General features: G+C 33.1%; 1 protein-coding gene across 1 annotated transcript; it reads left to right on the top strand.

Moving 5' to 3' along the window:
* On the top strand, positions 6,218-7,806 carry LOC18609348 (two-component response regulator ARR6). Its single transcript, XM_018115041.1, has 5 exons — positions 6,218-6,615; positions 6,723-6,799; positions 6,911-6,988; positions 7,081-7,151; positions 7,270-7,806. The coding sequence occupies exons 1-5, from the start codon at positions 6,453-6,455 to the stop codon at positions 7,592-7,594; spliced, it is 714 nt and encodes a 237-aa protein (XP_017970530.1). The 5' UTR covers positions 6,218-6,452; the 3' UTR covers positions 7,595-7,806.

Genomic DNA, 23,355 nt, shown 5'->3' with positions numbered 1-23,355 from the left:
TGTCGTTTTGGGCTTTCCTAAAAGGCAGCCCATGTCCTAACTAGTATGAACCAATAATATAATTAAGCCCCCCCTTACCCTACCAATATTTTGGACTGCCATCGACGCAGTCAAAATCAGCCCTTTTGTTTTCTGTGTTATGAAATTAGCAAGCCATTGATTTTTTAGGTGTCCATAGTGGTTTTTTTTTTTCATAAAATTTAAAAAAATTCTTAAATGATTTTAAAATTTTTAAATAAATTTTTATATATTTTTATTTTGAGATAAATAAGCTTTTATAATCAATTGATAAAAATATCACTTGTCATTTTATATCACGTGATGCTAATATGACATGTTAATATGTAACAGTAAGTGGTTATGTAATATTTTAATATAGCATAATTACATAGTCATGTATATTTTTCACTCTCCACATTAATATAACGTGGACATAAAATAACAACTAATATTTTGACTAATTGTAGTTAATCAACCGTTAATCATAAAAGTCTATTTAACTTAAAATAAAAGTAAAGGAACTTGATTGAATGTAATAGAAAAATAAAGACTTATATAAACACTTTTAATAATTTAGGAACTTTTGAAGATATTATGTTTTTTGGGAAGGGTTTTCAAGTTTGACTTTTTGGATTGTAGTTTCAAAATTGAAAGCAATTTAAAATATATATGAAAAAGGAAAATTTAATAACTTTGTCACCATAAAAAAATATGATTGTGCCTTTCAATATTTTTTATTTTTTATTATTTATAATATTAAAAATTACATAAATATATATAATTCAAATACTAAATGTTTAGATAATTAAGTTTTGAGTCACCTAATTAAGGACAACATTTTGTTTAAGCAAAAGTAGAATTTTACTAATCATATCATAGCACTGCAGAACATGAAATAAGTTTCTAGTCATTTATATTTCTTTTTTGGCATAATGGTCAACTAAGTGCTTAAATTATTTAAAAAAATTCAAATAAATTCTTATTCTTTTATTACGTTAAATCAAATCCTTATACTATTATTTTATGTCAAATTAACCCTTATGACTAATAATTAAGTAATTGTTATTAATCAAAATAATACTTGTGATTTTATATCCATATGATACTGATATGACATTAATATGGTAAGTAAAAAATGTTATATAAGTATGTTATCATGTCAAATTAGTATATCACATCATCATCAATTATGATATGTCATCAAATCATATCATTATTAATTATAACATATTAATATGTCATGTTAATGCCATACGACATAGAATAATAATAGACATTTTGACTAAGTTAATAATTAGTTATAAGAATTTATTTAGTTCAAAATAAAAGTATAAAAACTTGATTGAACGTAATAAAAATATAAGAGTTTATTTATATTTTTTAAAATAGTTTAGGAATTTTTTTAAATATTATGCCTTTTTTTATTTTTCTTGTATTTGTTTGAATCTAAAAAATTGAAATTTTGAATTTCCTATCTTAGTCAAAAATATATTAAAAAGAAAAGCAGGATATTTTCGTTGAGAACAAAGTTTTATTTATTTATTTATTGAACCATTAAAGCAAAAGCTATTAAGGCCAAATTGTGATGAATCTTGGTAGTAAAAAAAACTTATCAAATCTGGAGTTATTTAAGGTGAGCATTTTATGGGGGGTGACTCAACAAGCAAAAGATCAAATCTTCTCTATGCTTCCTTAGATCATTACATGGAGGTTTTGGTAGCAAGATTCATTTCCGCCACCACTTCCTAAGAATCAAATCAAACCTAACCTGACATCTGGCAACATAAAGTAGTTCCCAAGGCCGAATTTCATTGGCTAATAGGAAAGAGACAAAATTATCTGGGGAGAATTTCGCCGGCCACCCAATAAAATTTTCCAAATATTTATTAACTAGCTAGGATATGGTTTTAATTTATAGGAAATTTCCAAAGTAAAAATGATATCCCAGGCCAAGGCATCTGATGACTCCTGATCTTGATTGACATCAATGCTCTTTTAAATATTATACCATATCCTCAGTCGGTTTTAGGGGCGATAGTGTTTGAAAAGAAGGGAAGAGGTCTTGATTACTTGTTCGGTAAAAGGGAGAAAAGATCCTTGGCTCCTATTCAGAAAATTTGGCTAGTTCAAGAAACAGGGAGAAGAAGAAGGAAAACAAAGATGCCCCCAAATCACACTCAATTTTGAAAAAGAAGATGCCAAATCTTCTAAAAATAAGAGGGATCGTTCACACGCTCATTGCTTTCTGGCCTTCAAAGTTTATGAAAAGATTATTTATACCTCTTAATTAGTGCTCCATTCTATTTCTTTTTCACTACCTTAAGGTCTATGATTCCTTTTGTGAACCTTCAAATGTTTATGTGGGATCTGATCCATTGGTTTAGTAAGTTCAGTTGGTCGGCCATGACCTACACCATCCTCGCATGTATGAGCTATATATCTCCTTTACGGAACCCAAACAAAAGGCACAAAAATAATTTAGATACATCCAAAAGTCGAAAGTGCTAATTTAAAAGGTCATTTTTTTATTTTGGTTCTCATACTTTATACATATTTTGTTAGTATTAAGCACATATCGAGTTTAAAATATGATTATAGTATAAAGCTTTTTTTAATATATTATTATCCGGAACTCCATAAAAATATCAATTAATGTAATTAAAGATGACTTTATTTTATAAATTCAACTGAACAATTCCTAACAATTTAGTGTTTTTCATATAATTTTTAGCAATGTAAATAAAGTCATTTTTTTTTATTTCAAATTGTTGTTAACATTATTTCTACCAACCAAAATTTCATGTAAAGAAGGTTTGTAAAGCCGCTAAAAGTATATAATTATATATATACACATTAATGTGAAAGACTAGTTGACCAAAGGCCTTCAGCTCAGAAATTAACAACCATAGCTTTAAATTTTAGTAAAACAAAGGGTAACTAAGTTAATATTAAAAAATTATTGAAAGAGTCGGTCAAGACGCAATGGTCGGGGATTAAGGACCCCACACACTCATGTTTACTTTGCTAAGCAAGTTAAAAAAGTAAACGAGGCGATAAAAATTCGTGGGTCCTAAAGGCCCAAGTTCAGATTCTGTTTGACTAAAAGGAAGATAGATATATAGTAGTATATTTATTGTAATCATATTTCCTGGAGACAAGCTTCGGTTTGTTTAGCTTTGCTTTTCATGATTACAAGTCAACCAGTTCTTTATACTTATTTGGAAATTGCTGTTAAATCTTTTTATAATTTTCTTTATAAATTGAAGACTAACAGACTACATAAGATTTTATAAATGGCGTTCATGTGAAATGAGTTTTTGAATACGCAGCAAAAGAGAAAGAAACAACCTTCATGTTTGACGGTACTTTGGGTGCTTTCATTAAAGGGTTTGGAGGTTGGGTTTGGGTCGTCGTTGCTGATTCATTTGAAAGTACAATAAATTAAGAGGTTTTTGGTGTTGGAGAAGAAAAAAATGAAGAAAAAGAGAGAGAGAGTGAATTGCTCCAACCATTCTACACTCGAGAGATTTCTTTTCTAAGCCAAGCCGAAAAAAGTGGCCTACCAGCTCATATCAGCAAAAAATTTGATAACGTCACTAGACCTGCCGGCCTAGTTGGCTTTATGTCCTTACCCTATTCAAAAATAACTCTCAAATTAACTTGATTTGTCCAAAGTATACCCTTTTTTTTGGGTGTAGATAATAAAGAGGATGGTATAATCAATTTAAACATATAATTCTTGCTCAAAAGCCTCAAAGGCTAGAGACCCTTTATTCACCATGATCTAATCCAAATTCAGGTATGGATGCCTGTTTGATATACCACGAGATTAGCAAAGATTAAGTGATTCGAGGACCTATAAAAAGGTAGAAAGAATGTTGGTAGCATGTACTTTGCATTTTCGGATATAGTTTGAGTTTTGGTATAGGATACGCAGCTCCTGATGGTATAAGAAGAAGACTTTAATTTCACAAACTTGCCTTGCAAATCCCAATTACAGTGTTAACTATAAAGATACAACATAATTTCACCAACTGCTACAAAATCATATTTGCTAGAGATATAGGCTTATAAAAAATTAGTGATATGGATCTTTTTATTAGAATCAAATGAGAATAAAAAAACAAGTCTTTGAAAATTTTAAAGGCAGCAAATCGAGTGAAATCAATTCGGGCATGAGTCAATATCATATTCAATCAAGTAAAATCTCAACAACCTCACTCAATTTGTAGAGAATAATTACTGATACGCATGTCTACCAAAACCAAAAGAAGGATGATTTCATACTGCAACAATTTCTCAACTCTTAAAAGGAAAGAGATACTAATTTATTTTTAAATAATTAAAAAAAAAGGAGAAAAATTACTCATTAGCACGTGCTTGTGAGTTGTGATTGAATGGCAAATAGCAAATTGAAAGAGGGACAACGTACCTGTGAAAGCAAAAGCGGAGAATTTTCGAGGGGGTTGCCGCGATATATTTACCTCTCGGTAAATCAGAGCTGTGTGCACTCACCCCACATTTTTCACAGCGCACCGCACGCTTTTAGTGTTTTTTAAGTCAGGGTTACAAGGCGGCTTGAGGTAAAAAAAAAGGGAAAAGTGAAAAACTGGAATGACAAAACGTCACGTCGCCTGTGGGAACAGATTTACCCATAGTGGTAAACTATTTTGTCCCTTTACCTGGCGAGATGAGATGGAGAGATGAATCCTCATTGGAAAGACAATTCAAGGCGATCTCCAAGATTTGATGTGCAGTGTCTGAAAGTTTTGAAAACGTAGGAAAAGTCCAAGCATAAAAAAAGGGAGGGGGAGTTTTGTTGGACCCCACTCCCAGATTTCTTTGGGACTCCCAAATCTCCTCATTCTCTCTCTTGTCGTGTTGGCATCTGGCAACCATTTCAATTCCGATACAGATCCTTCCCGTTTTGCGTTTTTAATGTTCCTTATGCCATGGATGACATCAATCCATGTCCTTATCCCACCAATCCATATCTTCTCTTTTTCCCTGCTTTTCTCGTTTGGAATATCAAATCCCCATCCCATACCTCTTCATTTACGCATTAATAAATTACTTTAATTTGCCATCTCAATTTATGGAGCCTTAGCCTTAGCCTTAGCCTTAGGTGGAGCAAAGTCAGTGAAAACAAAACGCAAGCTTTTCTTGTGATTTAAAATAATTATTATAATAACATCAACTTTGTCTCGTAAATTTTAGGAGTGAAAAACTAAAAATGATAAAGCAAAAGAAAACTAAGAAAAATCTCAACCTTTGAATAGTGCAAGTACACTTCATTAACAGCGCTCAAAACAGAGGGTAGGATAATCAAATTCATTAAGAATTGAAAGTTGAAATCGATATTCTTCAAGTAGTGATTACAGCACAATGCACGGACCACCAAACGGATAACTTATTAATGACATCTTCAGATATGCATTGATTTTCATTTATAACTAAATCTCAGTTAAGATATCATCCCCAATTCTCCACTCAATGCATCATGTAAAGCTCAGACTTTTTTCTAAAAAAAAAAATCTTTTTTCATTTTTCATTTTAAACCATAAGCACCCATGAACAGAAGCTTTTTAAATCAAAAAAGAATGTCAATCATCGACAGCCGCTTGATCCGGTTAAAAGCCAGCACGTATCTTTAAAAGACCAGAAAAAGTGAAAAAGTAAAAACAAGTTAAAAAAAAAAGACAAAAGACCGAACACTAGGTGGCAAGTGTGAGACAGGCAATGGGAGTGATAATTGTGAAAATTAAATTAAAAACATAAATTATCCAGGAATAGTAAATGGCGGTTCTCCAATGCTATCCACTTTCAGAAACACCGTTTAAAAAAAAAACAATTTTTTTACCTGTTTTTGATGCCGCCGGTTCGGGAGCCGTGTCGGTCATTTCCCTATACGGATTTGACGGCGCGGTCCTCCATTGACCTCCGGTCAACTTCCCTCCTCGATCCCGACCATTCACTGGCACCGAGATTCGACCAATTTCTCTCTTCCCACGATAAAATGATCTTCAAAGCGAGATATTGGAAAGAGATTGGGAGTGGCGGGGCACCGAAGTGGATTTCAGAATCCCAGCGACTATTGAGCCTTTGTATTAAAGAAAGTAGATTGTAGGGATTTCTTAGAGAGAGAAAGATTTGATTTCAGAGAAAAAACAAATAATAAAAATAATACTTAAACATTAAAAAAAAGGGTAAAAACAAGAAACTGAAAAGGAAAGAGACAGAGACAGATAGACATTACATTACAGCGTATAAAAGCAAGGCCACAGAACAAGGGGAACCCTGTTTTTGCCTCTCGTGCCAACAAATTTACCATTGTTGAACTTGGGTTTTCTTCCTTCTCTCTTCTCGAAGGTTTTTTTTTTCTTCTTTCCTTCAAGTTTAGGTTTCACAGAGAAATTTGGCTCCTTTCTGGTTTTTTTTTTTATTACCTTGAGATGGCCAGAAATGGAGCCGTTACATGGCGGAGGAGGACGGAGAAGATTGACGGCTTCGATCTTTCACCGTCTGATTCTGAGGAAGTTCACGTTCTTGCCGTCGATGATAGCCACGTTGATCGGAAAGTCATTGAAAGGTTGCTCAGAATTTCCTCTTGCAAAGGTTGGTTCCATAATTTCCATTTGTTCCAAAGTAGTTATATTCTTTACTCTATTTTGTTTTTCTTCTTTGGATTTGAATTGAATGAGGTTTGGTTTGAATCGATGCAGTGACGGCAGTGGATAGTGGAAGGAGAGCTTTGCAATTTCTGGGATTGGATGAGGAGGAAAACAGTAATGGTTTTGATGTGAGTATAATTGAAATCAAATTACAAAACTAAGCTCAATATCAAAATTATATCAGTGAATTTTTTAAAGATGAGTTTGGCTGATTCAGAGCTTTGTTGTTTATGATTCAGGGTCTGAAGGTTGATCTGATTATCACTGACTATTGCATGCCTGGAATGACTGGCTACGAATTGCTCAAAAAAATTAAGGTTAGAAACCTTCCCATTTTCTTTCGAAATTCTGTCAATGGTATTTGAACTGGGCTTAATGTTATATGTGGAAATCTCTTATTTTTGAACAGGAATCTTCTGCTTTTAGAGAAATCCCGGTAGTAATCATGTCATCTGAGAACGTTTTAGCTCGAATTGACAGGTATTTTGATATTTTTCATGTCTTAGATAAATGAAAATTGGCTAAGTTTTATTTTATATCTGTCGAGAATGGAGTAATCTATACTAATTGATGAGTTTATTCGAATTTTGATGAACAGATGTTTAGAGGAAGGAGCAGAGGATTTCATAGTGAAGCCGGTGAAATTATCAGATGTTAAACGTATAAAAGATTACATGACGAGAGAGTTCAGAGTGGGTGAAGGAGAAAGAGGAGGTGGAATCCACAAGAGAAAGCTGAGAGACAGCTGTGATCTCTCCTCATCACCACCGTCCACTTTATCATCATCACCGGCATCACCAGCATCATCTCCATCATCACAATCTCCATCCCCATCGCCGTCAATTCTATCAGCATCAGCACCATGTTCTCCCTCATCACTAGATTCTCCCACCAGACGTCTCAAAATGACAAGCTCTGAATAGAAATTACGTTATTTTTATCAGGAGCCCACGCCAAACCCTCCTCCGACCTGCAATTCTCCGTTTATATTTTAACGGTTTTTGTTGCACTGTGCAATCAATCAAAGTCCTTCCCCTCCATTTTGCCCTCTTGCTTTTTTTTTTATTGGTTCTATTTTTTGTTAATCTATAACGTGACAAAATCGAGTTACGAATCCTAATTCTGATTAACTTAATCTGTCTTATTTTTTTTAATTTCTTTATTTTTTACTTCTGTATACGAATGAGGCCAGTTCAGATGGGTCTGGGGATTTTGAAGTTGAATAAAAAAATACTGGTAGTAATAATAATGTGATATGATATATGATAGGGTGGAGGGCATGATCTTGTTGTCTGCTAGAGAGAGCGGGGAATATTTGGAAGGGGATAGGACTTTGGGAGAGTGTTGGGAATCGGATGGAGATGTTCCCTGAGCAAGGGGCTAGGTAGGAGTGGCGAACTGCCAGTGTTGTCTGGCTGTCTCTCGGAGAGCGGTACTTCGCTTGCATATGCTCGGCTGTCAAGGGGGGACCTAATCCCCAGTTACTTCCATACAACAATTGGACATAGCTGATACTGGAAAGATCTTGGACCCTACGTCTGGATTGGTTGTGAGACTTTGATTGTTCATACGACTTCTAGCATGGGAGAGATAAAGGCTGCGTTTTATGGGCACCATTTTTGTCTAGGTTTTAAAAAAAAATGTAATAATAATTAACTTAGGTCCAAACCAATTTTCGGATGCAAGTATTTCCAGTTCACTTGAGTTTATATATTTAGAAAGATAAAAAAAAAAAAACAACTTATATTCTCATGCTAATAGACCTCAGATTATGTTGGAAGAATAATTTACATGTTATTGAGTATTTAAAAACAGAAAAACTAAAGGGCAACAAACTCCTATTCTCAAGATAATCCCCGTGCGTGTCCAAAAACTAATCTGTGCCTCACTGCCTGGGCCGTAATGTTCTGTTTAAAGACCCTTATAGGGCCCAAACAAGAGACCAGCCCCGGCCAGCCGGCCTTGCATGTCTTCTTTCCTTTTTGTTGCTAGCCGGCCCAAATTGAAGTTTTATTCGTCTCTCGCCCCCCGTCCACTCGCGCACACACAATTTTTTTTTTCTTTTTCATTTTAAAGATTCTCTCTTTAGCTAAAATTGTCATTATGCAATGTCTGGTCATGGCGCAAGCACTAGACACTAGAGTGCCGGATATGGCTAGGCAAAAATGATAATGAAGAATATCCGCTGTTTGTTTGGTTCTATTACTTTCCGCGTCTTATAAATTTGGCCCTGAAAGCTCAGTCAAAATATTATAGGCAAAAGTCTTTAAATTTCTTTCCTCTTGATAGGAGAAATTGCATACAGACAAATTGTTTTCTAAAGGTGAAGCTGACGCCTCTGTCATTCTTCTAAATGTTTTAACTGAGAAGTATAATTGGTCAGTTAAGTAAAAGCGAAAAAAATAAAATACTTTGTAGCTTTGCCACCAAAAACAATGGATTAGTATTAGTTTAGGGTTTTGTCGCCATAAGTCATGTGGTTCTTTTTGAGTGGGCCGTGGGCTATGTCAACTGAAGATGACCTATTAATGTTGATATCACGCCATAAAATGTCAGTTGAGTGGCCTATCCTCATCTAGGTGTGAAAGCAACGATGTGAGGGTCGTACTAATACAGCAATTTCTGAAAACAATGTTGCAGCGGACATGTCTGCAACAGCCTAGGCCCTCCAAAAAAGAGATCAAGACTGAACCTGAAGATGGATGGGTAAAGGTTGATTGCACTGGGGCTTACTCTCACAACTCCAATGAAGCTGGAGTAGGGTTGTCATCAGAATAAGAAAGAGCTGGTTCGGTGGGCTTAATAAGAAAGGGATAGCCGATTCCAGTCTGTTAGCAAGAGCATTGGCTTTAAGGGAAGATGTTGGTCTGGCAAAGAGTTGGAAATTCACGAAAGTTATCTTGGATACGGATTCTGGAATTTTGTGAAAGGATTTGAAAGGTGCAGGAGGTTCAGCTCATTGGAAGGTGGAACCTGTCCTCAAAGGCATTAGAGCTTGGAAAAGTCAGTTTGAAGATTGTTGCTGATTTTACACACACGTAAGGACTCGCACCAGCAATATAGTAATAAGTAAAGTATGTCTCCACAAGAAATTGTATCTAATTTCTTACTAAATAATAACATTAGGCACTTTAATCTTATCTAAGTAAATTTAATTTAAAAATTAATAAAAAAATAAACTTAAAATAATAAAGCTGAACTAGGGAATTAATGTTAGAAATTGCTAGAGAATTAGTGAATTAAAGTCTAGGATTGTGGAATTACTCTACCTTTCATTTGAATTTAATCTCTCTTTTTATACTTATATCAATGGGTTGGTTGCTAATCTAGAGTTCAAATTTATTTACAAGTCTTTGTCAAGATATTGTAAATATATCTATCGTAATTAATTTTCTATATGTCTATGTAAATTAATTAAGTTAGGTTCACTAAACTTTTATTCTAAATTTGGCTACATATGGTATTTAAGAATATTCTATTCTAAATACTAATCAAATCACCTAATCTCTAAGTGAAATGAACACATGCTATTCAAATGTATGGTCTATTTTAAACTCCCATTGTCAAGTTACTTTTAGAAATCCAAATCAGTCTAATTGTTGATCAAGTAATTAGAGGTAATAGGCTTAGATTTGAAATAAACAACGCAATACCCATTAATAATAAGTAAAAGAGAGTTAAAATTTCTAAACTACATGAAGAGATCAACTACAATCTTAGAAAAAGATATTTAACTCATCATATTTACAGTAAAGTTCAATATTCTAAGAAAATAAATCATTTCTACAATAAAAGGTAGAGAGAGAAAGAGAACTAGTATGAGAAATAGAACTAGTATGAGAAATGAGTTGCTGTAGCTTTTTTGAATCCAATCTTCCTTGATTTCTTTCCTTTCCTTTTTTGTAAAAAGCTTTCTTTTTTCTCCCAAAAAGTTCTCTGCCTCCAACCCTTTTTTTCTGAATCAAAAGGTTATGTTTTATACCCTCTATCATAGCCATTTGATAAAAAAATCAAAGGCTGAAATGTCATTAAATTTGTGTTAGCGTTGCGGCGCTAAACATATTGTTTACGATAGTGCTAAGGCTCGTTTGGTACTACGACGCCAAAAGGTTGGTGCTGCAGTGCCAAACCTTTAGTTTTGGAAGCTTGTTTGGCTGATTGGGTTGGCATTGCCGTGTGGAAGGATTTGAGGCTGTGGCGCCAAACCTTCTGTCTTGAGTTTGTAACAGTTTTTCTTCTTCTAAGGTGATTTTTGACCTTGATCTCATTAGAACTTAGTGGAGTGATGAACATGGAAGTTGTAGCTTTTCCTCTTAGCATTTTGATGGTCCAAGAATCACCTTGATCAGACTTCTTTAGCTCAAGTTACGCTCGAAGCACCGTAACATGTTTAACAACCCCTTCAAATCAAATTGCATTCATCCATTGCCATTTAATTAAGCTCCATCTCCTTGCACACCTTTATCAATAAGAGACTAAATCAATGGAGGCTGAAATTAAGACTTTTTTAACAAGAAATTAAACTAAAATTGCTTAAAATGAAAAATTTATAACATAATTAAAACTATTATTAAGAAAACATAAAACTACTTATAAATTACTTAAAAACTGAAGGACTTAACTCTATTTTAGGTTCCAAATATGTGTAAGATAACTTTATATAATAGAGTTATCATACCTCTAAACTTAATATGTTGCTAGTCCTCGAGTAAAACTTAAAACAACAGAAGAACATGAAAATCGAAAACATTGAACTACAAAACGGTTGCACCAATCCAATGATCACTTTCATTCCTTGTAAGTTGTCTTATTTCCTCAACTCAAAACAAGTATAAGTATTATTTAAATTTACATATCCTTAAATTGCAAGCTCATTTTCAAATGGAATCTCGTATGTGTGTGTGTGTGTGTAATTTCTTGCAATGAGAATTATGTCATTTAGATAAGTTTATGCTTATGCAAAGAATTTAAACAAATCAAGAGTTTCATATGTTTACTTTTCATCTTTCTCTTTCCATTAATATATACTAACACTTAATCAAGGATCCTTAGGACTTTATCAAGTTCGTAATGTATGGCTAGGGTTAAGATAGGATATAGGATAATATATGACCTAAATCACCCTAAGCACATACTTAATCTAGGACCCATAATGAGCTTCATTCTTCACTTCTTCTAATCACCCTTTTTCTTCCTTTGCTTCACTTTTTTTTATCCATCAAACACTTTATTCTATATATTTTTTAATTCATATATTCACAATTTAACACCCTTAAACTTATTTCTTTTATGGTAGATAATGGAGTGAATATTTTCATAAAATTTTGAATATTCCACCACTTCACCTTTTCTACCTTTTTCTTCATTACTTAACCTAACTACGATCTTAAAATGATCTATGTGCTTAGGAGTGATGAGTGTTGAAGTGAAAATTTGTTTATAGGCTAGGACTATTTACTAAGTGTTTTATCAAGAAAAGGAAACATTAGGCTCAAAAAGGGTAATTAAGGACAAAATATAGCATGGTAGGCTCAAAAAGCTCAAACGATCCATAGATGGCCTAAGTCATCTCCCTAACTAAGGGTAGCCTAGGATTTCACCTCAAGAAAAATTAAAACAAATTCTAAAACTCAAGAATTTATTCAAACATTCATACTTACATAAACATTTTCTAAATATACATAATTATTCACAACAAGAAGAATGTGCTCAACATGGTGGAAATTCACATTCTACAATGGTGCTTAACAACAAAGTTCAATGTAATTTTCAAACAATATTCACACTTATTAAGAGCACAAGATAATAAGACAATTAATTTTCTTTATTAGATAAGTAAATTAAAAGAAATGGTGCAACTTCTCACAGTCAACATTTTCTTAAAAAAAAATTAATTGGAAATTAACAACTTAACTAACTTGAAAACTTAAAAACATGAAATGTAAAAAACAAAACAGAGTTTAAAACTTAAACTCCCCCCAAACTTAAATCTAACATTGTCCCCACTATTAAAAAAAGTTAGGAAAGGAAAACTCCCCTTTAGAATGATTCACTTTTTTCCTCTTCCTCCTCATCCTCATCATAGGTTGAATCCTTTGTCATGGGTGGGAAATTTATCATGTCCATCTGCAAATGTATAGCGCAAGCACAAAATGTTTTCTCCATGGTTGCCATGCAGTGTTGAAAATGCTTCATCTTTTGTGAAATGGAAAGGTTTGGCCGATGTGATGAAGGACTTGGTGGAGCAAATGAACTTTGACCAATAACAGCTGATTTTGAAGCTTGAAATCTCTGAATAATTCCTGGATTCAATGGAGTTTTCGATTGTAGCATTTCTTCATTGTTGCTCTATTAGACTCCCACTTGCACAATGTGGTGATAAGTGATGGGTACCATAGTCTTTTTTTAACTTAACCAACAGTGTGAATGATGTTATTAAAAATCAACTGACCAATATTCATGGGTTTACCTGACATGATGGCATAAAGAAAGACTACTCCATCCTTAGTCACATCACTTAAATGCTTGACCGACAATATTTTGGTAGCAATTAGATGGTGCCAAATCTTATTTTCATTCTTTAACACACTTGCCTTTAATGATGCCAGAACTCCCCTTGATAGTTTCCAAGTAATGCCCAAGTTAGTAAGCAAATTGATGATTTCTTCAACATCCACATTACTATTCAAATATTGGACATACTGGTCATTCTCCACTTCCGCTGTATTGTAGAAACAATTAATGGTGTGGCTATCAAATGGCATTCTCTTTCCCCTATAAAATGCCACACCATTCTCATGCTCTAAAGCATTAGCATAAAATTCTCTAACAATTGGTAAAATTGCAGTTTCAAGTTGAGCACAAAAGACTTGTTATTTTCTCTCCTCAATTATATCATAAATGTAGTTAAACCTAGACATGGGAACCTCAATGCCTCTTTCGAGGACCGAAGACTTCTGAACTAAGGACTGAGTATGGTGTTTAAACACCTTAGTTGACATAAATTAGGTACTATCAAACCCATTGCTACTAGGTCTAGCTCTCTTGGGTGTTATGGTTTTCTAAAAAAAAAATCACAATTACATTTCTACATATTTCAAACCCATAATAAACACCAAATATTTTGACAAATAATCACCACAACTTAACTCTCTCCAAAATCTATACCAACAACAATAAAAGAACAAAAAATCACTAATTTTTCCCAATATGCAGCAAATTGATACTATGCAATGATAACAGTGCAGTTCTCACAATTCACCACAAATCTCAATGAAATTTAAAGTATAAAGTGATTCCAACCATTAATTAGCATAACCCATTCAAAAATCAACAACACAATTCTTCTCGAATAGTCAAGTTCCTTAAGAATAAAATTTCATGCAAAATATTTGACACTTGAATAATTTTACACTTTGATGAAGAAGAGATGGTGCAAATCCTTGAAACTTGATTAAAATGGCAAAAACTTGTGGTTTTTGAAGGATTTGATGACTGGGCTGGAGACATTTTTGTTTTTTTGGATGAATGAATATTGAGAAATTTAGGGCTAGGGTTTGAAATTAGAAAAAGAGGGAAAGAGAGATTTATATAGAGAAGGGGACCTCAATTTGGGGCCGCAGTGCCAAACTTTCTACCCTGGTCTTTATTATTTTATTATTTTTTAAACGACACTACAACAGAAAAAGATTAACATTACGGCACCAAACTTTTTGTTTGTTGACAATGCAATGTTGCATGTTTTGGCGTTGCGACACCAAAAGATTGGCAACCTTCTGTTTCTCACATAATACTTCCACATTTTGGCGCTGCAGCACCAAACCTACTGATTTGTCCACCTTGTAAGCCATAATTTGGCACTACAGTGCAAAAAAGTTGGCGTTGCAGCACCAAACTTTCTGTGTTGCCTTTTTTCCTCTTACAAAAATGAAAAAAAAACTTAATAAAGAATACTGCCTACTTAAACATTAAAAGTAAGAAGGAAACAGGGATCAAACATACAATAAATCATAAAGAAAAACTTAAAACAAGGAAATTGAGTGTAAAAAACTTGGATTGCCTATTAAGAAGCGCTTTCTTTATAATCATTAATCGGACTCTTTTCAAGCTCATTTGGGATCGACAAGATTGATAGGGGAATGTTGACACTCGACATTACCTCCCCAACAGTGCTTCAATAGTTGCCCATTCACCTTAAATTTCTCATTGGTTAAACCATCAACAACTTTCAATGCACTGTAAGGAAACACTCTTAAAACAAGAAAAGGTTCTAAACACCTTGATTTTAGCTTGCCTGAAAATAGCCTCAATTGAGAATTAAACAATAAAACTTGTTGACCTGGCTCAAAACGGTGCTCCACAATTCTCCTATCATGCCATTTCTTAGTTTTCTCTTTGTAAATCTTGACATATTCATATGCATCCAATCTAAATTCATCATTTCATTGGGTCAAAGTAATCGTTTCTCACAGGCTGCTTCCAAGTCAAAATTGAACTTATTGATTACCTAATAAGCATTATGTTCAAGCTCTTCAGGAGATGACATGGCTTTCTAAAGACTAACTAATAAGGAGACATACCTATTAAAGTCTTATATGCCCATAGCGCATCATCAAGTCTTTTTTTCTAATCTTTTCTTGATGGGGACACAACTTTCTCAAAAATCTTCTTGACTTCACAGTTGGAAACCTCAGCTTGTTCACTTGTTTGTGGATGACAGGCAGTTGTAACTTTATGTATCACTCCATATTTAGTAAGAATTGTAATAAAATACTTGTTGCAGAAATGACTACCTTTATCAATTATTATTGCTCGTCGGGTGCCAAATCTAGTAAAAATGTTCTTCCTCGAAAACTTCAACACCAACTTTGCATTATTTGTAGGCATTGTCGCAACTTCTACCCATTTTAATACATAGTCCACAACCAAAAGGACATATTGATTGTTGAATGAAGAGATGAAAGGTCCCATGAAATCAATGCCCTATACATCAAAGATCTCTACTTCAAGGATATTGTTGAAAGGCATTTCATGTCTCCTTGAGATAATCCCTACTCATTGACACCTATCACAATGTAAAGTAAAATTATGAGCATCTTTAAACAAAGTTAGCTAATAAAAACTTGACTGAAGCACTTTTGTTGTTGTTTTATCCTTTCCAAAGTGTTCCCCATAATTTGAAAAGTGGCAATGCTTCAAAATGCTTTCAACTTTTTCCTCCATAATGCACTTTTTTAGAATTTTTTTTTGCACATTGTTTAAATAAAAAAGGTTCATCCCAAACATAAAATTTAACATCATGAAGAAATATCTTTTTCTAATTATAATTTCAATTAGGAGGTAGAAGGTTACTCACAATGTAATGGACATAATTAATATACTAAAGCAACTTCTTTTAACCAACGTGCAACAATTGCTCATCAAGAAAAGTTTCATTAATTAAAGTCAAATTGTTACATTGATTGTCATTTTCCAGTCCAGATAGATGCTCTGTTACTTGGTTCTTTGTGCCTTTTTTGTCTCGAATTTCCAAGTCAAACTCTTGCAGCAAAAGGATCCATTTTATCAACCTTGGCTTGGCATCTTTTTTAGCAATCAAATGCTCAATTGCAAAATGATTAGTGTACATAATAGCTTTAATGCCAACCAAATAAGAATGAAACTTATTAAATGCAAACACAACAGTTAACAGTTCTTTTTTAGTGGTGGTGTAGTGCATTTGAGTTTTTGTTAATGTCTTGCTTGCATAATAAATAGAATAAAAACCTTTGATTTCCTTTGGCCTAACATTGCCCTTACAGCATAGTCACTAGCATCACACATCAACTCAAAAAGAAGACTCCAGTGTGAGACTACAATGATAGGTGCAGATACCAATTTCTTTTTCAATTTTAAAAATGCAACATGACATGCATCATCAAACTTAAAACGAACACCTTTTTCCAACAAGTTGCACAAAGGTATGAAAATTTTTGAAAATTCTTTAATGAACTTCCTATAAAAGCCAGCATGTCTTAGGAAACCTCTTATACTTTTCACTGAAGTTAGCGGGGGAAGTTGCTCAATTGTTTCAATTTTTGCTTTGTCCACCTTTAAGCCTCTACTTGAAACCTTGTGGCCTAGAACAATGCCTTCTTGTACCATGAAGTGACATTTCTTTCAATTCAATACTAAGTTAATCTCTTCACACTTTCGAAAAACCCTAACAAGATTCAAAAGGCATTCATCAAAATTATTACCAAAACACTGAAAAATCATCCATAAATACCTCAAGGTATTTTTCAACTATATCTAAAAAGATTGCCATCATCCATCTTTGAAAAGTAGCAGGTGCATTGCAAAGTCTGAAAGACATCCTCCTAAAAGTGAAAGTGCCATAAGGGCAAGTGAAGGTAGCTTTTTCTTGATCATCAAGACCTATTGCTATTTAATTGTACCTAGAATATCCATCCAAGAAACCCTAAAACTCCTTACCAGCCAATCTGTCTAGCATCTGATCAATAAATGGCAAAGGAAAATGATCTTTCCTTGTAGCTTTGTTGAGCTTCGAGTAATCCATACACACTTTCCAGCCAATCATCGTCCTCGTGGGGATAAGTTCATTATTGGAGTTAGCTACCACAATCATTCTTCCTTTCTTTAGAACACATTGAATGGGGTTCACCCACGAGATATCTGAGATGTGGCAAATGATACCTGTTGGAGTAGGATCTTAGTGAATTAATGTGATTGTGTAAAACATGGATTTCAAAAAAAAAAATTCTTTTTACAAAGGAAGCAAGCAATCCAATTACACAAGTTAAAACACACATTATTATTATTGCAAGCTATATAATCACATCAAAAAATAAAATAAGAATCTATTAAGTAAGAAAAACCATACCTTTATTTTGAGATTCTTATTTTCGGACACCACCACACCAATGAATGATTTCTTGACCAAATAAGTTTACCACTTATTCTTCAAGAATACTTTCAACTTGAACGTTGAGTGGACAAGGTGTGGAATGCAAGGCTACAAGATGGCAACCGATTTTATTCTTTTTTCTTTGGAAAAGCTTGGAGGAGGAAAAGAGAAGAGATGGCTGAAACTTTTTTTTTTTAAAGAAAAAGTACGTTCTCTCATTTTCTTCCAATCTCTTCTCTTTTTATTAAAACTCTTGCTTCAAAGGTTTAATCAAAATGAAACACATTTGAATCAATCTTGACCATCCATTCAGAGTTATGGAAGCATCAAACATGCTCCATAATTATCAAAATAAAAATTAAAAAATAAATAATTTAATTCTTTAATTATTATTTAGAGTTCTTGATAAAATAAAACTCCTTATTGAATAATAACTCTTATTTTATTATTATCCATCTTTATTTAAAAAGAATTAATAATAAATAAAAGAGTAATAGTCAAACATGGAGTCTCCTTTTATCAACATGGATGTTTAGATTCATTTTGCAAGAATTCTCCTAAAATTATCTTAATTTAAGACAACTTTTGTCTGTAATTAAGACAAAAAAAAATTTTATCTTGTCTAAATTGAGACAAGTATGTTTTCTTATCTAAATCAAGACAAAAATGTTAAAGTTGCCATTTTTATACACAATTTAATTAAACAAATTAAAACATGCATTCCAACTTAAACAAGTTGAATTCTACGAAGCTAAGTAGGGAATCTATTTGGACATAGATATTCCAAGCTTCAATAAACTTAGAATTATTCTTAATCTCATTAAAAATAATTCAAACTTATTAACCATGAAATCACTCCACCATAAATTCATGGTTGCACTATTGGATTAATTATAATTACAAGAAACAATTCAATACTTGATATTAATTGTTAGTTGTCCAATTGCAAACTTTATATTGTGAACCCTCATAACCATCCAATGACAAAAAGTAAAATTACCATTTTACCTTTTATGTCAATTTTGTCCCCTAGTCTCAAATTTCATCCAATTTGTGATTCAATACTCTAGATCTAATCTTTTGAGTATCCAGATGTGATGAGTAGTTAATTCATTAATCCACTGAGCCCAGATTAATCACCGATCTTCTTGAAATCACTAGAAGTGATGTTAATGCTATGAACTCCATTATCTGGATATATGTTCCCAAATGTTCATCTCGATTATAATCCCAAAATACGAAGTCTAGATCAACGCTTTATGATGATCATGCTCATGGTAAATCAAATATTATAAGGAGATTAAACGTGAATCCACTATCCATCAAGATTTTGGTTCTACTATAAGCAAATGCATAAGTATGAGATCAAGATTTAGGTAACGGTAAAACTTAAATTTGATTCTCACATGATTCCAGTTCATGTTATAGTGTCATTACTCGAAGTCAACCATTTCGATGATTTGAGACTCATCATTCTCTTGAAATGAATCACATTCGTTTCGTTGGAAGTAATCTGGACACTACAGCCTTAACATAATAAAGTGACCAGCTTTATTATATGGCTATGAAAAAAATTTTAGATTCAATTAAAATATATGTCTCCTATGTATGACTCTTCATATAAATGTATTTTAATATCTCAATAGAATCTTGGTACCTTAATAACTAGATAATGAATGCTTACTAAAACAAACTTTTCGTCTTATTATCAAATATACTTTCATTACAAATAAATTTAATGAATTTAAGCATGAGAATATACTTGCTTTCCAGGGCACCATATTCTCAAAATTCCTAACAATACCAATATCTAGCCATTTGACAATCTATTTTTTAACTACCTCTTTCATAATGAGATTGAGTTTCTTTTGATGCTTAATGGAGGCTTAGTAATATCCCTTCAACAAAATCTTCTTCATGTAAATGGATGGACTGATTCCCTTAATGTCAACGATAGTCCATCTTATGGCTTTTTCATGTTCTTTTAGCACTTTTAAAAGTTTCTTTTCCTACAAATTTGAAAGGTTAGAAAAAATAATAATTAGAAAAGTAGATGACATACCAAGGAATGCATACCTCAAATGAGAGCATAGAGGTTTAAGGTCCAATGTAAGTAGCTCATTAATGGATGGTTTTGTTGGAGTAGATGAATAAGAAAGATCCAAGGATTCAAATGGTGTCCTTAATACCTGAGATGATGCATCCAAGAGGTTCACATAATCTATAACATCAACATCATCCTTCTTAGAGCTAGTAGCTAATGATGCCCGGCAATGGCGCCAAAAACTTCTTGTTGATTTCTCACGCAAGTGCACGTTTCGTTAACAAGCAATATAGTAATGAAGTAGAGTATCGTTCCCATAGAAAATTGTTTAATTCCTACTGTTAACTATTAAAATTATAACATCCTAATTTTATCCAAACAATTAAGATAAAAAAGAAAAATTAAAACTAATATATTAAAACTAAAATTAAATAGTAAATAAAACTCACTTAACTACTAGACCTAAGATTACAATATTCCTTAATACTTCATCTGATTATTGTCTCTCTCTCTCTCTTAACTCAGTTTAATGGATTAAGTTGATAACCTAGAGTCCTAAATTATTTACAAGTCTCTGTCGAGTTTCTTATAAAAATATCTCTCTCAATTAATTTACTATATGTCTATGCAAATTAAATTAAAAAAAGATTCATTAAGTTTGTGCTCTAATTTTGGCTACGTATGGCTTATAAGTGTATATCTACCCTATATGTAAATCAAACCACCTAATCAACTAAGTGCATTCGATCATACACTATGTTATTCAAGGTCTACCTAAATCTCCTTCGTTAAGGTTTAATTTAGGTTTCCAATTCAATCTAATTAGGGATCAGGCAATTAGAAACATTAAGAATAGAATAAAATAAACAACCTATATCTATCAAATATAAATAAAAGAGAGATAAATAATTCAAACTATATATATTACGTTCAATCATAATCTTAGATTAATGAATTAGTTCCTCATCAAGTCAAGCATTATCATTGAATAAAATTTAAACATTAAAACCAAAACCAAGAAAATAAGATAATAAAAGAAAATATAGAAAAACTCAAGAATTGTATTCTTGATCTCCAAATCTCCTTCAAAATCTTCTTAGCTTCAATGACTTTGCGGCTTGACTCTCAACTTTCAATCTGGTGTTTTTTCTTCTTTTTCTCCTCCCTCAAGTCCTTCGAAAGGTTGTTTTTATAAGCTTTGAAGTTAGACCAATTAGGGTGAAAAAAGAAGTCAATTTCAACTGGGATTTCCTCATCAAACTATGTAAGTCGTAGCTTTGCCAAATTAATTAACAGAAATAGTAATTGCTCTAGGACTGTTGTATTACGTTAACTTCGACAAGATTTTTGACCATCTTCTAAGATGAATTGGGTCAAGTGGTAAACATGAAAGTTGTAGATGTTTCTCTTATCTTTCCAATGGTCCAAGAATCACTTCATTTGGAGTCTGTAGAGAAAGTTATGGCCGAAATACCAAAACATATGCATTAAAAGTCTGCATCTCAAAATTGCTCTCCTTCTTTTACTAAAATTCTTCTCTCAAACACTTAAAAAAGCACAAATAAATTAATAACAACCTATCTTAACCATATTAACACCAAATTAAGTATAAAATTAACTAAGATTAGATTGACTCACCTAAAATAACTAATATAAAATAATTTTAAAAAATTTATTAATTTTTATGCATTACTACAAAAACTAAGCCGAATTATTATCAAAATTAAGCTCAAATAACTCTATATTATAGAGTTATCAACCTAGTAGCTAATGATACCTCCAAAAAGTCATGGGGTAACTCTCTTTAAACACCTTATGGGTGACACTATTGACAACCCTCACTGCAAAGCATTCATCATGTTCACTAAGAAACTAATATTGAACGTTACTTCCTGGTCTTGAACTTTCAAAGTGAGCTCCCCTTTTTTCACATCAATTAGAGCTCTTGCCATTCGTAAAAAGGGTCTTCTAAGTATGATTAGTATCTCACGATCCTCTTCCATGTCAAGAACAATGAATTTAATCGAGAAAATGAATTTATCCACCTTCATTAAAACATCCTTCACAATCCTTGAAAGATAAGTGAGAGAGCGATCGACAAGCTGCAATGTGATTGTGGTTGGCTTGATTTCCCCTAGTCCCAACTTTTGATAAATAAACAAAGGCATTAGATTTATACTAACCCCTAAATCGCTCAAGGCTTTAGAAAAGAACAATGAACCAATAGTGTAAGGTATAGTAAAACTACCTGGATCTTTGAGCTTTGGTGGAAGCTTGTTCTGAATTATGATGCTGCACTCCTCAGTGAATGCCATTATTTCATACTTGTCAAGTCTTCTCTTTTTTCTTAGTACATCTTTCAAAAACTTAATATAAGTAGGAATGCTCTCCGAGGCTTCAATAAAAGGAATGTTAATATGGAGTTTCTTGAACACTTCTAGAAATTTCTGAAATTGATCCTCTAACTTTTACTTTTGGAAGCACTAAGGAAATGGAAGATGAGAGTGTGTTACCTTAACAACCTTTTCTTGCATCTGCTTTTTTGAACCTTCAATTGCTACATTTTCCTCCACTGTTTTCTCTTGCCTCTGAATTGGCTTGCTGCTATCACCCAATGTTGTCCCGCTCCTAAAAGTAATGGCTTTCACATGCTTTTTGCCTTCCTTCCTAGGGTTTGGCTTTGTGTCGTTAGGTAAGGTTCCTTGAGGCCTAGCATTAATAAAGCTAGTTAACTAACCAACTTGAGCTTCTAAATTTTGTTATTGAAGTTGAATGATTGTGGATGAAGGAATCAGTTTTAGATATGTATTGCATCAACAGTTCTTCCATGGAGGATTTTTTCTCTTGCACATGAGGTCTCACCTAAGGTTGAAAATCTCGAGGAAAGTTTAGTCTTAAAGTGGATGAGGATCCCTGATTGCCACCCCAAGAAAAATTTAGGTGATTCTTTCACCTGGGATTGTAAATGTTTGAGTATGGGTTATTTTGCTATCGATTTCCCATAAACTGAATTGACTCCATACTCACAAAACAATGCTCCGTTGAGTGTCTGTCTCCATATAAATCACATATGACAAAAGGGCTTTGAATAGAATGAACACCAACAGTCTCAAATTTCTTGGTAAGGGCAGCTACTTGAGCAGTTAAGGCATTAATTGCATCTAACTCAAGAACTCCAACTGTCTTCCTAAGTAATGACCTCTCAAAGTGCCACTAATAATTGTTGGACACCATTTCTTCCAAAAAGTCATAGGCATCATTAATAGATTTAGCCATCAGAGTAGCTGCAGCATTAATAGTAGTTCGAATGTGGTTCAACAACCCATTATAAAATGTTTACACTTGTAGTCACTTGGGTAGACCATGGTGTGGGCGTCTCTAAAGCAAGTCTTCTACCTTTCTCAAGCTTCGTACAAAGATTAAGAGTCAAATTATGTTAAATATGTAATATCATTTCTCATCTTTGTCGTCTTTACTAGAGAGAAGAATTTAGCCAAGAACTTTTGCGCAAGATCACCCTATGTTGTGACAAACCTGTGGGAAAAAACTTCAACCAGACTTTGGTTTTATCTCGTATTGAGAAAGAAAAGACTCAATCAGATAGCATCATTAGCGACCCCATTGTGTATGAAAATATCACAAATTTTCAAAAAGTTGAAAATGTGAGCGTTAAAATCATCATTTGGGAAGCGTCCGAATTGAATATACGTTTGGATCATTTGAATGATGGTTAG

Source organism: Theobroma cacao, chromosome 2, assembly GCF_000208745.1.
Source record: "Theobroma cacao cultivar B97-61/B2 chromosome 2, Criollo_cocoa_genome_V2, whole genome shotgun sequence".
Taxonomy (NCBI): domain Eukaryota; kingdom Viridiplantae; phylum Streptophyta; class Magnoliopsida; order Malvales; family Malvaceae; genus Theobroma; species Theobroma cacao.
This window is presented reverse-complemented; position numbering and strand designations above follow the sequence as displayed.